Raw genomic sequence first — 16279 nt, forward strand, 5'->3', positions numbered from 1 at the left:
AGAAACTTACACCATTTCTGCTTTGCTGTCATCCCTGGCGGTATCTCCTTCCAAGTTACTTTAACCAACTCCTCTCTCATACTACTGTAATTTCCTTTACTCCACTGAAATACTCAGACTTTACTTTTTCCTTATCAAATTTCAAGTTGAACTCAATCATATTGTAATCACTAACTCCTGAGGGTTCTTTTTACCTTAAGCTCCATAATCATCTCAGGTTCATTTCATAACACCCAATCCAGTATAGCTGATCCCCAAGTAAGCTCAATGACAAACTGCTCTAAAAAGCCATCTCTTGAGATCCATTACCAACCTGATTTTCCCAATTGATCTGCATGTTGAAATCTCCCATGACTATCATAACATTGCCCTTTTGACACACCTTTTCTGTTTCCTGTTGTAAGTTGTGGTTCACATCCCAGCTACTGTTGGGAGGCCTGTATGTAATTGTGATCAGGGTACTTTTACCCTTGCAGTTTCTTAACTCAACCCACAAAGATTCAACATCTTTTGATCCTATGTCACATATTCCCACTGTTTAGATGCCATTCTTTACCAGCAGAGCCACAGTACCCCTCTGCCTACCTTCCTAACCCTCTGATACAATGTGTAACGTTGGACATATGGTCTTATGGTCTATTCTGCTCCCAACTACAACCATCCGTAATAGTGCAACAAGGTCATCCATCTTATGTCTTATACTTCATGCATTGAGATATAACACTTTGAGTACTGCATTTTCTACCCTTTTTGATTCTGCATCCTTAATGCACTGATACTTACCCTGCTATCTGCAATTATGTCCTATCATCTGTCTGCCCTTCACGACAGTCTGACTGCACGCTATCTTTACTTTTTTATTGTCCATCCTGAGTCCCTTCACTTTGGTTACCACCCCCCCTGCCAAATGAGTTTAAACTCTCCCCAACAGCTCTTCAACAAACCTGCCCACAAGAATATTGGTCCCCCTCAGTTTCTGATGCAACCCATCACTTTTGAACAGGTCCTACCTCCCCCCGAAGAGATCCCAATGATCCAAGAACCTGAAGCCCTGCCCCTGCACCATCTTCTCGGCCACACATTAATTTGCCAAATCGTCCTGTTTCTACCCTCACTGGCGCCTGACACAGGCAGCAATCCAGAAGTTACTACCTGGGAGATCCTGCTTCTCAGCTTTCTATCTAGCTGTCTAAATTTTCCTTTCAGGACCTCTGCATTTTCTTCCTATGTCATCGGTACCAATATTTATCAAGACATCCGGCTGCTGCCCCTCCCTCTCCAAAACGTTGTGGACGTGATCCAAGACATCCCTGACCCTGGTCCAAGCATCTTGAATGGTGGAGTAGATTTGAGTTCAAGTTCAAAGTAAAATTTATAATCAAAGTACATAGTGTATATCACAAACAAGGAAGAAGAAGATGGTGACGTGACGCAGTGCGCAGCCGCTCCGGAATGATATTTGTATTTGTTAAGTAGGGTACCGTGCACAATTCTGATTTGATGGAGACAGACGTGAGAAGCATAGAGGAACATCTGGAGAAACTTCTGAAATGCCCGCTTCGCTACTGCTGCCACTGTGCGATTGAGAATCTCCGGAGGGGAAGGCCCCAAATCCTTGGCTTTGCCTGTTGCTGGTGGCCGGGGCCGGGGTCGAAGCGCTCGGCTGAGATGGTGCTCGGTGCTGTGTGTCGGAGGGCTGGTCGGAGGCTTGAAGTTTTCGGATGGACTCAAGAGTTGGCTGTGGTCGGGTGCTTCCAGGGTGCTGCATCGGCAAGTTTCAGGGAGGTTCATGGCAGGGAGAGTTTTTCTTCCTTCTACTGTCTGCGTGAGATGATGGGACTTTTGAGAGGCTTTGAGGCTTTTTTTACCGTGCCCATGGTCTGTTCTTTACCAAATTACGGTATTGCTTTGCACTGTTGTAACTATATGTTATAATTATGTGGTTTTTGTCAGTTTTAGTCTTAGTCTGTCCTGTGTTTCTGTGATATCACACTGGAGGAACAATGTATCATTCCTTAATGCATGCATTACTAAATGACAATAAAAGACGACTGCGTGTCCTCATAGTCTCATCTAATCTAATCTGCAGATGCTGGAAATCAAAGCTATACACAAAAATGCTAGAAGAACTCAGCAGGCCTGATGAAGAGTCTCTGCCCGAAATGTTGACTGTTTTCTCGTTTTCATAATTGCTGCCTGGCCTGCTACATACTGTATATGTCTGCTATACAGTATGCACCTTGAGATTTGTTTTCCTGCAGACACTCAGTGCAGCAGAGTAGAGAAATACACACAAAGACTGACTAACAACTAGTGTGCAAAAAAAGACAAATTCTGCAAGTAATAAATAAATCTGGGAGAGGATTGATGGCCCTACACATGTTATTTTCCTGTGTATATTGCCCTTGTTACGTACCCCGTAACTGGGTTGCCAAACCAGCAGAAATGGACCACTTAGTTGGAGTCTGGATTACTGGAACTAAGAAAGTTTTATTAAAGAAATAAGTAACACAGTACTCTAATAGTAAGGATGTAAATGCAACAGGTTAGCAATGAATAAACACACATGTACACAGAACTAGGATAATAGGATCAATCAAGCTCTATCGCAGTCTAGGGGTAAAATGATCAGTCTCAAGTGACACAGAGTTCAGTTCAGTTTCCGTTCGCAGTAATCGCTGTTGTGCCGTTGGGGAGAGAGAGACAGCGAATGCTGATATTCAAATCAGATTCAACAGACCTTTGATATTCCTCGCAGTTAGCTTTCGGCGCGAGTCCTTTTTAATGTCTTCTGAGGTCACCGACTGTGACCTCTCTGTTCCAGATACAATCGTTCTTCTACGGTGAACCCGGCACCCAGGCAAGGGCGGACATACACACCAGGTTCCCGCCGATCGTACCTTCTCACCCTGTGCATCTATGGTTGGTCCCGCGACCAGACCTCCAAAACTCCCACCAACTTGTGGGGGCACACCGCTTTTCCAGGGTCTCGTTATCTCGTGGTGTCATGGTGTGTGCTTGACTTAGCGAACCTGTTCCTTTTATCCCCCTGCTGGGGTATCTCCTATCCATCAAACTTCAAACAGTTCAGGTTCAAAGCAACCAGTCTAAACAATACTCGGAACTGTGTCTCTTTCTGTTAATCTCTCTCGTCTCTTTCTGGTTAGTATTTTGAATGTTTCCCCCATTTGTCTCTCTCTTATCAGCATCAATCTTCTGATAACTTGGAATTCTGTCATACGCTGAATAGCCTGACACTTTTTTTTCCCCGATCACTGAAGAAGTTAGTGGATATTACCATTCAATGCATCCTGCTTGTGTTTTACCCTGTCCCAGCTCTTTGTCCTTGGTACACTGTTTTCCTATGATTTCATTAAAAAATAGATTATAATCATGAATGTTTCATGAACTCTTCAATTGGTTCAAATTGTAATATTCTTTATCATAGAGTCATGGAAAAATAGAGCACAAATCAGACCCTTCAGCCGATCTATCCACGCTGAACCATTTAAACCTCCTACTCCCATTGATCTGCACCCAGACCATAGCCCTCCATACTCCTACCATCCATGTACTGATCAAAGCTTATCTTAACCGTTGAAATTGAGCTGGCATGCACCATTTCTGCTGGCAGCTCGTTCCACACTTTCACAATCCTCTGAGTGAAGTTTCCCCTCATGTATGGTAGATCATTTGTGTGAAAAATATTGAGCTCTAAGAAGCATACTGCATTCAATTGGCATAAAGGAGATATTTAAAATATCAGTAGTTAGAAAAAGAAAAGGAAATGGTAAATTGGGCAGGAAGAGAACTTGTAAGAAATTACAAATAAACTTTTCTCAGGCTTCCAGCTGAGTACAGGTGTTGATATAACCAATTATAATCTTCAGGGATTAAGCAGATGACAGAGTTTGTCATCGAAAAGTTGGCTGGAAGCTTGAGGAGAGTTTATTCATCATATACGTCGGGAAAGCACTAGATCCTTTTTATAAGAAATTAGTTTTTCAAAAACACACAATAACTTGTTTAATGGCTGCCTGATAATTTAGTGCTTGTGTTGCCTTGTGTCAAACAGTACCACAGATGACAGGAGAGACCGGCCAGTTCCGATAAAAATTGATAGTTCAGCAAACAACAGGAATTCTGCAGATGCTGGAAATTCAAGCAACACACATAAAAGTTGCTGGTGAACGCAGCAGGCCAGGCAGCATCTCTAGGAAGAAGTGCAGTCGATGTTTCATTTGCTTTTGTCAGTCGGGGAGTGACTGAGGACTTCCTCTGGACATTATTTTAAAGACTGGGGGAAAAGGAATAATTAATACTAAAACCAGAGGACTATAAGACATGGGAGCAGAATTTGGCTATTCAGCCCATTGAGTGCTCTGTCATATGATCATGGCTGATCCTTTTCTCTCTCAATCCCATTCTCCTGTATAACCTTTCAAGACCTAACTAATCAAGAACCTATCAATATCTGCCATAAATTCATCCAATGACCTGGCCTTCACAGCTGACAGTGGAAATGAATTTTACAGATTCACCACCCACTGGCTAAAGAAATTCCTCCTCATCTCTGTGTTATGTATTGTGTGGCATGCACAGTGCAGAAACATTTAAATTTGTACTACAAGATCTAATGTTGCTTGTTTTCACTTTTACTGTTTTTCAGAGAATTTTGCCAAAGACCTTGAACGATTTGCAAAGTAAGTAGTGCTGGTTTAATGAAATATGGTTTATAGTGTTCTGCATTAATTTGTATTTAACCAAGATGCTCACAATATTGGTAAACAGCAGAGATAAGCAAAATAAACAAGAGGTATTCTCTATAGTTAGCACCGTAACCTTGTTATTATTCCTTTCTGACCTTGGGTTTCCCTTATAATGTGTTAAAGCTTAACGTCACAGAAAATAACACTCACAACACGCTGGAGGAACTCAGCAGGTCAGGTAGCATCCGTGGAAACGATCAGTCAGTGTTTCCGGCCGGAACCCTTACGGTCTGAAACGTTGACTGATCATTTCCACGGATGCTGCCTGACCTGCTGAGTTCCTCCAGCATGTTGTGAGTGTTGCTTTGATCCTAGCATCTGCAGAGTATTTTGTGTGTACGTCACAGAAAGTAGCCATTCATCCATTTAACTCAAACCTGCTCTGAGGGAGCATTACTCACGTTCCCCCTTTCCTATTTCCCTATACCCCTGCAATTTATTCTTACATGCTCAACAGCTCCCCCTTTTTTTGCTGTTACTTTACAGTGAGAGGTAATTTACAATAGCTGGTTCACCTATCAGTATGTCTTTGCGATATGAGAGGAGATGGGAGTGCTCAGAGGAAACCCACAGAAAGAATGTGCTGACTTCAGACAGATAGCACCTGATATCAGGGTTGAACCTAAATTCCTGGAGCTCTGAGAGGCAAAGCTACCAACAATAATTAGTTTCAGCTGAACTCCCAGAAAGGTGTAATTCTTTTATCAGATGGCAATTATTTTTCATTTTCTCTTCCCTCAAGATTTCCAGTGTTGCAATAGTAACTGGTCAGGCTACCCAAAGCACTGAACTAGTGTCAGTCATATAATTCTGTATATTCTATCAAATTGACTGGTAGGATAAATGAACCAACATTCATTGCTAGATCAACATTCAGAGCATTCAACTCAGTTGACTCCATTGTGCAAGCCATGTTGTTCACATGCTGAATACCAGGTTTCAGAATCAGCACTGTCTCAAGTGGACAGAGGAAAAGATCCAGAGATGTCCTTGAAGTCTCTTTGGGGGAAAAAAAGACAACATCTCTGTAGACGGCTGGAAAATCCCAAGCTATGATTACCCAAGCTGGAAAAGAATCACTTGGGCATAACAGAAGGTGGAACATGTTACTCACTAAACTACTCACCACTCACCCTGTCTAACATCTGTTGCACCATAGAACACAGTAACAGGCCCTTCAGCTCATTATGTCTGTGCTGACATGATGCCGACTTAAAACAGATTCCTTCTGCCTACACATGATCACTATCCTTCCATTCTTTGCATATTCATGTGCCTATCTCAGAGCCTCTTAATTGCAGACATCCCACCTTGCAAAAACTCATTTCAGGGAGGTAGCACCATCAATTTGCGGGAGACTTCCGGGAGAGGTAGGATGTCTGCAATAGAGTAGCTCCTTAGCAGCTGGCCAGCTAGTTTAAATAACGTTAGCTATGCTAATGAACGAATGACACCTGTTAAACTCACCTCAACATGTCTCTTACAGTCTTAACCCACCATGGGCAATAGAAAAGTCACTGTTGCAAACAGTGCAGCGAGCAACACTTTCATTATTTTGACCCCTATTAGGCAGGGGTACACTTTAGTGTAGTCTGGGTGACGCATGTTTTATATTTTTTTTGGAACACTCTGCCATGGCGCGCTCTTGCTCGCGCTGTCTCTCTCGTGGTCGCTTGCGCGCTCTCGCTTGCTTTCTCTCTCGCTCTCGCTTGCTCTCACTCTTTCTCATGGTCGCTCTCGCACTTTCTTTTGCTTTCTCTTGCTCGCTCTCAAAAAAATTGATTTCCGTGATATTGTGTATAATTTGCGGGCATCAGGGAGCCACTATTAATATGTGAGAGACTCCCGGAACTTCCAGGAGAGGTAGGATGTCTGTAATTGTCACTTCATATCTGCTTCCACCATTGGCCCTGGCAGTGTGCTTCTGGGACTACCACTCCCTGTGGGGAAAAAAATTGCCATGCCTATGTCTTTTAAATATTCTCCCTCTCACCTTAAACATCTGTAGAAAGCTCAGCAACAAGAAAATTAGAAGAAAAGTATTTCACCCTCAATCTAGACTACGGTCTGCTTGAGAAGAGTAAATTGGATCAAAAGAAAATCTTGCAGTCTCCAGGGAATGAACAAGCTTTTCATTAAGTAAAAGGCTTTAATCATAGGATTAAAATTTAATTTAATGTTGTATGTTTAAATGTAAATCCCAACATAGTAATCTTCTACTAGTAGGAAGGGGAGAGTAAGATAATTTCTATCAGTGATTCACAGTTAAAGACTGTGTTTCTAATTATTATCATGTGCAAAAAAAATTGCAAGAGGAATTAAAGCAACCATTCTTCCTTTTTCTTTATGTTTAGTCAAGCCAGCTTAAGACTTGTTGCAGAGTATCCAAATACATTAATCATTGAAGAAACCGCTTCATTTTATTTTAAAATCGACACATTGGTAGCTTGTCAACTTCTAATTTTAATGCATCATGGGACTTCATCAGTACTTCTGTTACTAATAGTATTTTTATTGCTGCTACCACAGCAGGTGTAGATTGTTACTATCCTATATTATAAAATTAATTTATATAACATACTTAATGTCTGAATTGCTATTATATATGTAGGCTAAGAGAGTAACTATTTTTCATAAGAAGAAACAAAAATAAATTTACTATTGAGTCTTATTGATTGAGCCGGCCCGGTGGTGTAGTGGCATCAGTGCCGGACTTCGGGACGAAAGGTCCCGAGTTCGAATCCAGTGGCTCCCCTGCACACTTTCCATCCGTGCTGGGTTAATAGCTGGTGATCTCTTTGGAAACTCACCCGGTAGAAGGCAACTTGCCTTGTACGCGGTTCTCCACTACTTGCCTCACCCGGCAGAAGGCAACTTACCTCGTACGCGGTTCCCCACTGCGTCAGAGAGGCGTGGAGGGAAATCGTCCACTAACTGGAGAAACTCTGGATGCGACATTCCTTTCCTTATTGATTAATTGAGAAATAACGCTTGGAACAATATGAATCCTTCTTGTTTCTTGTATTGGACGTGGCATGCTTAGCATAATGCTATTACAGCACCAGCAATCTGGATTCAATTCCCGTCACTGTCTAAGGAGTTTGTGTTTTCTCTCCATGGCTGTGTGGGTTTCGTCTGGGTGCTCCAGTTTCCTCTCACATTCTAAAGATGTACGGGTTAGTTGGTTAATTGGTCACATGGGCAAAATTGAGCTCTTTGTGTGATTCCATAACAACTAGAACCATTGGAACACACAGCACCTTGTAGCATTTCTTCTGAAAAACAACAGTGAGCAGCGCGGCACCTAGTAGTGTAGTTAAACCTGGATAATGTATTTGAAGCAAAATGTGAGACATATCAAAAATTTGGTGATGCAATTCCAAGTGTTTTCTCCCTGAAAGATACACACTCGTTTTAATTTCAAGATTTAATGTAGAACTGATGGAAGTTAACTTTAATACCTTCTTCCACGATCTAATTGTAAATTCTTTTAGTATATTTTCTTTTCTCGCTGGCAGTTTGATGTTTATTTTTAGAAGCTTTTTGTATGACGCATGGCTCCGGGGTTGTATACCTAACGGGTTCTCTTTTTTCTCTCACCTTTCTGCTCAGTAGGTTTTTTTTGTTATCACAAAATTTTGTTTTCAATCTTTAAGATGATGGTGTTTTTTGAGGCATTATAAGTGTTGTTACTTCGATGTACTCATGTTATTTTTCCTATATATACAATAAAATGATTTGAAAAGAAAGAACTTTAATATCTTCCTACAGGCACGGCAAGAGGACCACCATTAATACCGATGATGTGAAACTGCTAGCAAGAAGGAGCAAAGCACTGGTGAAGATTCACCTTTCTTTATATATTTACAATGACTATTGTAATTGTGTTAAAACTTTATCTTCACCATTAAGAAGTGTTGTTAATGGGATGTCCTTTAAATGACAGAATATCAGAACAGGTCTTGCTCTGAATTTATTTAATATCTTGAGATAAAAATTCCGAGGTAAAATGGAATGGACATAAATATGGTTAGGTTAAGTTCCTAGTATTCCATTAAAGTTCAACTTATTAAATTTCACTGGAGCTGTTTCTGAAGCTCTCAGCAGGACTGAAGCACCAATGAAGAACAATTAATCATCCGTGCAAGGTATACTTAAAATCAGAGGCATTGATTCTTGCTGGCATTTATTGCTGATGTTGTCTATCCAACTATTCTAAAGAAGGTCTGCCGTATGGCTTTATATTATCCTGGCCAAACATCTGTATATAACAAACTGGACATCCAACCATGTATTTCCAACTGGAATAGGCAATAGGAAATTTGAGGTTTCTTTTAGACCATGGAATAGTACAGTACAGGAACAGGCCCTTCGGCCCACAATATTGGGTTGAACCGATTAGAAATCAAGTGGCCATCCAAACTAATCCCTTATGCCTAAACAATGTCCATATCCCTCTATTTCCTTCACAGTCATGTGCCTACCCTTTCTTTCTAGTTTTGGTCTCAAATCGATTCATGCACCCATCTATAGTTGCAAGAAAAAGTTTGTGAACCCTTTGCACGTACCTGGTTTTTGGCATTAATTACTCATAAAATGTGGTCTGATCTTCATCTAAGTCACAATAATACACAAACACACAATATTGTCTATTAGTACACCACAATGAGTACACCATTTAAACAATCACAGTCTAGCTTCACAAAATTATGTCTTCTACAAAAGCTATTTGGATTCACGTGTTTCAATCAATGAAATGAAATTGGAGGTGTGCGTCGTAGAAGTGCCCTGCCCTATAAAAAGAACACACAGAGTCAGGTTACTGACACAGCCCGCTCTTCTCAAGAAAGATCAGTGTATGTCCACCATGCCTCGATCAAAGCAACTTTCAAAGGACCTGAGAAGAATTGTAGAGATGCTTGAAGCCGGAAAAGGCTACCAAACCATTTCTAAAGACCTGAGTGTTCATCAGTCCCAGTCCATAGTAAGAGAAATTGTCTACAAATGGAGGAAATTTAGTGCTGTTGCTACTCTCCCTCGGAGTGAGTGTCCAGCAAAGTTCGTACCAAGAGCACAATGTACAATGTACAATTAAAAAGAACCCAAGGGCAACAGCAAAAGACCTGCAGAAATCTCTAGAACTTGCTTAAGTTTCTGTTCATGTGCCCACCATAAGAAAAATACTGATCAAGAATGGTGTTTGTGGAAGACACCAAAGAGGAAACCACTGCTCTCCAAAAAAAAAATTGCTTCATTTCTCAAATTTGCAAAAGACCACCTGAGTGTTCCACAATGCTTCTGGGGCAATGTTCTATGGACAGATAAGACAAGAATTGAACTTTTTGGCAGAAATGCGCACCACTATGTTTGGAAGAAAAGGGCACTGCTCACTAATACCAAAACCTCATTCCAACTATGAAGCATGGTGGACGGAGTATCATGGTTTGGGCTGCTTTGCTGTCTCTGGGCCTGGATAGATTGCAATTGTTGCAGGAACAATGAATTCAAAATTGTATCAGGGCATTTTACAGGAGAATGTCAGGGTAGCGGTCCGTCACCTGAAGCTTAGTAGAAGTTGGATGATGCAGCAAGACAATGATCTGAAACATGAGTAAATCAACAATAGAATGGCATAAAATGAAGAAAATTTGTGTTTTGGAATGGCTAAGTCAGAGTCCAGACCTTCAACCAATTGAGATGCTGTGGCACGACCTGGAGAGGGCTGTTCATGCAAGGTATCACATAAATATTGATGAACTGAAGCAGTTTTGTAAGGAGCAATAGTCTAAAATTCCTCCTCACCATTGTGTAAGTTTGATCAGCAGCTACAGGAAACATTTAGTGGAGATTATTGCTGTAAAGGAAGTTCTATCAATTATTAAATACAAGGGTTCACATACTGATCCAGCCTGGATTGTGAATGATTAAACTGTTTTTACTAAAGATCATGAAAAGTACAGTTGTTTGTGTATTATTAGTTTAGGCAGATTGTGTTTGTCTATTGTGACCTAGATGAAGATCAGACCACACTTTATGAGTAATTAATGCAGAAAAGGGCTCTCAAACATACTTTTGCAACTGTACACAATTACTGAGTTCACCACAAAACAATGGAGCTTCTATTCTGAATAGTTTAGTAAAAATACTACACAGTGCTTCTATTTTATTGTAGTGGAGGGTGGTAAGTGCTTAATTAGTAAGGGCATCAAAAGTTATGGGAAGAGGGCAGAAGAAAGGAGTTGAGAGGGATAATAAATTAGCCATGATAGAATGGCAGAACAGATTTGATGGGCTGATTTGCCCAATTCTGCTCCTATGTCTTATGGCAGGGATTTCTAACAATTGTGTGTCATGGACCAATACCATTAAGCAAGGGGTTTGTGGATCCCAGGTTGTGAACCCCTGTTTTATTTTCTTTATTAACTAATCAGACACACCTGTAGTTCTTCAGTCAACTTTAAGTTATACAAGTTGGTATCTCTTGTGATTATTTTTGAGGTCTCCTGTGTAATTTTCGCTTTAGTGTCAGCTGAGGAATTCAAATGTTATAATTCGGTTTCCTTACTCTGGAGTCAAAGTTTTAAATCTTAACCTAAATGATTAAGATCTTTAATGCACTATTAAACTTCTTTTTCACTTTTCTTCTTTCAATGCCTGGTGTCTTCCCATCTCGCTTACATTTACTTCTGTAGCAGATCTGTCAGATCATGGCCTAGCTCGGCGTAGTGTGTTTTTGAGAATACAACAACCTTGCATTCAGTTAACAAGGTCCACCACTAAAAATAGTAATGTATGCATGATGGCAGACTGAACACACTTCACATCCTCCACGATAGTGCTACCAAAACAGTAATTTACCATGCACTCCTGCTCGTATTAAGATGCTTTAAGTGATATTCATGTGTCACTTTTGCGTAATGCTTTTATTGGGTACTAGACAACCGGGTGACCCGTTGGGACACCCTTTGAGAGAAAGATAGTGCAGTCTGATGTGACCAGAATGAACATTAAATTTCCCTGAATGCTATTGCTATTGCTTTGCTTTGGAAATTAAAGAAGAAAAACTCAGTTTATTAAAGAAGAAAGACGCATAGCAAGACCAATATAGCTCCTCCTCGTTTAACAAAGGACACTTTTGATGACAACATTTCTGGTTGATTTGCCACCCTTCAAGAATACGTTTTCATTTCTTTTTCCCCCGGCTTAAAGCCAGATACAGCTGACCATGCTGGAATACTGGTTTCTCCAGAAAAATCAGCACATGGTTTGGCCTGCGCCTTATGTATAGTCATAGCAAAGCATGACTGTATCGGGAAGTGGCTCCGCTGAAGAGGGACATCTTCCCCTTCTGATAACTGAGAGTAATTCTTGGGATCATGACAATGTCATTTTTGAACGCACCAATGTTTATCTTTGCTACGGTGAGATTGTTGTGCAGTTCTTCCAACATCATTCGCGTTCCATTGCAAAGCCTTCGTGGATCCAAGTTCCTCACTGAAATAATGGGAGATCCCCTCTTCAATTCCAGTTTACGTGGTGACAGTCCAGAGGGTTTGACCGAATCAAGGAATTCTGTTGGAAAGTGAGTGGCGTTAGCTCCTTCACTTACGGCATTGAAGGAACAGTATTCTTTCATGATTCCAGGGAAGTGTCTAATGAATGTAAAGTTTATTTTTCACATCATTTCATTGAGAGGAACCAAGATAGAATTCCTCGAGAACAGTTCTGCAGGATTGTCGAATGTTGGGTAGATGAAATCAATACATTCTTCCATAGCTTTTGCTGGCAGAATCATATCTTCAGGTAATTTGATTTCATTGTTTTCATTTTTCTCAATCTTGTCTTCTCCAACATCCAATAAGAACTCAGAATATCGTCCTTCTCCCTCACTTAATCGCATGTTTCTCTTCAATTGAAACTTGATGAAGCTTCTCCATAAGTAGGATTTTTTTATGCATGAATTCTCCACATTAGCATCATTTCCTCGTTTCAAACTTCTACAAGCTGATGGAAATTGCCACAGCAAATGGTTAAAATACCCCGGAAGGCCTCATTCTTGCTGCATAAATCACGAAGAGTCAGGTCCACGGCTTCAAAGCTCTCCCTCCTAATCATGGGGCACTCATCCCAGACAATAAGCCTCACATTTCGGAGTAAATTTGCAGTATTGGTGTTTTTATCGATGATACAAAGGGCACCTTCATTGACTTTGAGGGGTATCTTGAATCTTGAATGCACTGTCCTACCACCAGGCATCAATGTTGCTGCAATACCGGATGATGCTACAGCAATAGCAACACCTCCATCTCCCCTAACTTTAGCGAGGATCAAGTTGATGATAAATGTCTTGCCTGTTCCTTCTGGTGTATCAATGAAAATCACTGAAGAGAGATTCCTTTCCAAGCAGTCACACACATATTCATATACTTCTCTTTGCTCATTATTCAATAGGGACGCCTGCTGTTTGTCTGTGTTGTATTGCAGTTCACACAAAAATTCCAGATTGCCAGCACTTTGAGTAATTGTACCGTTTCTTGGTATTGGCAAGTTATATTCTTCAAGTGTTTTGCCCAAGTTCTCAAGTTTCTCGTGGAAATACAGAAGAGCTTGTCCATGACGCCTCTCATCGATCATGATATTAGGATCATTGATAGTTCTCCTCTCCATTTGTAAGAAATCTTCAGACATTGCATTCTTGAACCGGTTCCATAATTGCTGTGGATTGTTGATTTCAGTGTTTGTTAGCAAGACGACAAACAAATCTCTCATTGTTCTGGGCATTCTTGTTCTCCCTGCCTCTTCCATAGTTTGCTGCCAATGATCATCAGCTTGCAACAATCCTCTCTCTCTGCAGACGTCTTTGAATGATGGAAGGATATCTCCATCATGTGTTTTCAATGAATCAAAAGATACTGGCCCCTTTATGTGATGAAGAAGTCTCAAATAGTAGAGGTCACCACTTCGTGGAGAAACGGTATACACTCAACCCAGAAACTCCGCTTCAGAAGTCCTGGAGTAGTCCTCCACTCTTTTCCCCATTCTCCTTCTTTCCCATTTCTTATTAGTCCAAGTGTAGAATTTGGGAATAGGGTGTTTCGAAGTACTTAACTACAATAAGATTTAAATATCTCTTATTGATGGGTCACAGTTAGATCTGTCCCAATCCTGCACATGCTGAGGTGATTAGCAGAATGTGACCGCTCGAAATAGAGCTGCCCTGCCTTTTTGCTGCGGTTGGTGTCGCTGCTGTGAACATTGTGAGGCGCTGCTGAGGCTGGCCGTGTGCATGCGTCATGGTGTCGTGCCGTGGTTTCCATGAAAGCTAGAATCGGGTGTGAAAAGTGGGGCCTGTTGACGAGTGAGCAATTTTAAACAAATATAGCCCTGACCTTTGCATGCATTCTGTAAGTTAGTGCATTTTAAGTTCATTTAGTCAAAAAACTGCCGCTTTAATGCACTGTTTGGGCTAATTTGAGGGCACAAGCAGATAAACAGAATGAGAATTTTAGTTATGTATAGATTTTAAAAGTATACCGTACTGGCAGAGTGAACTTTACTGTTCTGTCTACCAAATTTATCTCACTTCATTCCTTCTTACAAGTCAAAATACAGATCCTCGAGGAACATCATTTGCCACATCACATTGATAACCCAGTGTACTAACAAAATGATACTAAGGGATGGCTTTCGTCTCTTGAAGGTCCTTACATATAATGGACCCTTTGAATGGGGTAACTGAACCAGGAAGAAACTGACTTGAAGCATTAACTTTATACTTTATTGTCGCCAAACAATTGATACTAGAACGTGCAATCATCACAGCGATATTTGATTCTGCGCTTTCCGCTCCCTGGATTACAAATATTAAATATTAAAAATAGTAAGAATTAGTAAATATTTAAAATTTTAATTATAAATCATAAATAGAAAAATGGAAAGTAAGGTAGTGCAAAAAAAATGGAGAGGCAGGTCCGGATATTTGGAGGGTACGGCCCAGATCTGGGTCAGGATCCGTTCAGTAGTCTTATCACAGTTGGAAAGAAGCTGTTCCCAAATCTGCCCATACGAGTCTTCAAGCTCCTGAGCCTTCTCCTGGAGGGAAGAGGGACGAAAAGTGTGTTGGCTGGGTGGGTCATGTCCTTGATTATCCTGGCAGCACTGCTCCGACAGCGTGCGGTGTAAAGTGAATCCAAGGACGGAAGATTGGTTTGTGTGATGTGCTGCGCCGTGTTCATGATCTTCTGCAGCTTCTTTCGGTCTTGGACAGGACAACTTCCATACCAGGTTGTGATGCACCCTAGAAGAATGCTTTCTACAGTGCATCTATAAAAATTAGTGAGGGTTTTAGTGGACAGGCCAAATTTCTTTAGTTTTCTCAGGAAGTAAAGGCGCTGGTGGGCCTTCTTGGCAGTGAAATCTGCTTGGTTGGACCAAGTCAGGTCATTTGTGATATTGACCCTGAGGAACTTAAAGTTTTTGATCTGTTCCACTTGCGTACCACCGATGTAAATTGGGTCGTGTGGTCCGCTACTCCTTCTGAAATCAACAACCAATTCCTTCGTCTTGCTGACGTTGAGGGATAGGTTATTATCTTCGCACCATGGCACCAGGTTCTTAATTTCCTCTCTGTACTCAAATTTTGTGAAAATCTATAAAAGTGACATCTGAGATGTGAGAGATAGTTAGACCACTCAGCAAACTTGATATTGCAGCATGTGTTTTAATGAACCTGAAGCTGATTAATTAATGTACAATGTCTTTTTCCCCAGGAAAACTTCATTACAGAGAAATGTAATGAACTTGCTGCTAGTAATGCTGAGCAAAAAGAAAAGAAAATCATCACTGCTGGAAAAGGAAAGAAGAAATCTGATAACCACGGAGAATCCAGAATAATAGAAAACGAAGACACTACAGATAATTAATCTGCAATTTGAAAACTTGGACATAGGACTGACTGTAAGATCACTTAGCTTCACATACTTTTACCATGAGAAATGTTCTTATCTTTCTTTTTGAGAGATATGGCAGAGGGATGTTTGAAACTTAAATGATTACCTGAATTAAGGAAAAAAAAAATTTAAGATGTTATGGAAAATAACGAACTTCACCAAGTAGGTGTTAGTGTTTACATGGCTACTAATTTTGAAAACTGTAGCCAATTCCTATCGAGAATAACACACAGTTGTATTATGCATCATAAATTAGATAGCTAATTTTAAGGTACATTCCCCCCCAATTTTGGACAATTTAAAATTCCTATTAGAAGGTGCTTATTATTTTCTGGTTGTGGTACCACCTTGTGTATAGTTTATGCAGTAAAACTGCCATGCATATTAAATTAAAAAATATTAATGCATTGTAATACTAAAATATTAATGCGTTAAATAGCTGTATAGGGCGACACAGCAGCGTGGTGGTTAGCACAATGTTTTACAGTACAGGTGGCCTAGGTTCAATGCCCTTCACTGCCTGTAAAGAGTTTGTACATTCTCCCTGTAACCGTGTGGGTT

General features: G+C 40.6%; 1 protein-coding gene across 3 annotated transcripts in view; it reads left to right on the top strand.

Annotated features, from left to right (window-relative positions):
* Nucleotides 1–16279, top strand: part of cenps (centromere protein S) — a 62766-nt gene that overhangs the window by 20973 nt on the left and 25514 nt on the right. For all 3 annotated transcript variants that reach the window (XR_011883347.1, XM_072245144.1, XM_072245142.1), the window contains exons 3-5: nt 4670–4703; nt 8541–8607; nt 15539–15725. Coding sequence is in view for 2 of the 3 variants with exons in the window: in XM_072245144.1 (XP_072101245.1) it covers nt 4670–4703; nt 8541–8607; nt 15539–15691 (254 nt within the window). In the remaining variant the exon portion in view is untranslated. The remainder of the gene's footprint in view (nt 1–4669; nt 4704–8540; nt 8608–15538; nt 15726–16279) is intronic.

The sequence above is a fragment of the Mobula birostris genome, chromosome 27 (assembly GCF_030028105.1).
Source record: "Mobula birostris isolate sMobBir1 chromosome 27, sMobBir1.hap1, whole genome shotgun sequence".
Taxonomy (NCBI): Eukaryota; Metazoa; Chordata; class Chondrichthyes; order Myliobatiformes; family Myliobatidae; genus Mobula; species Mobula birostris.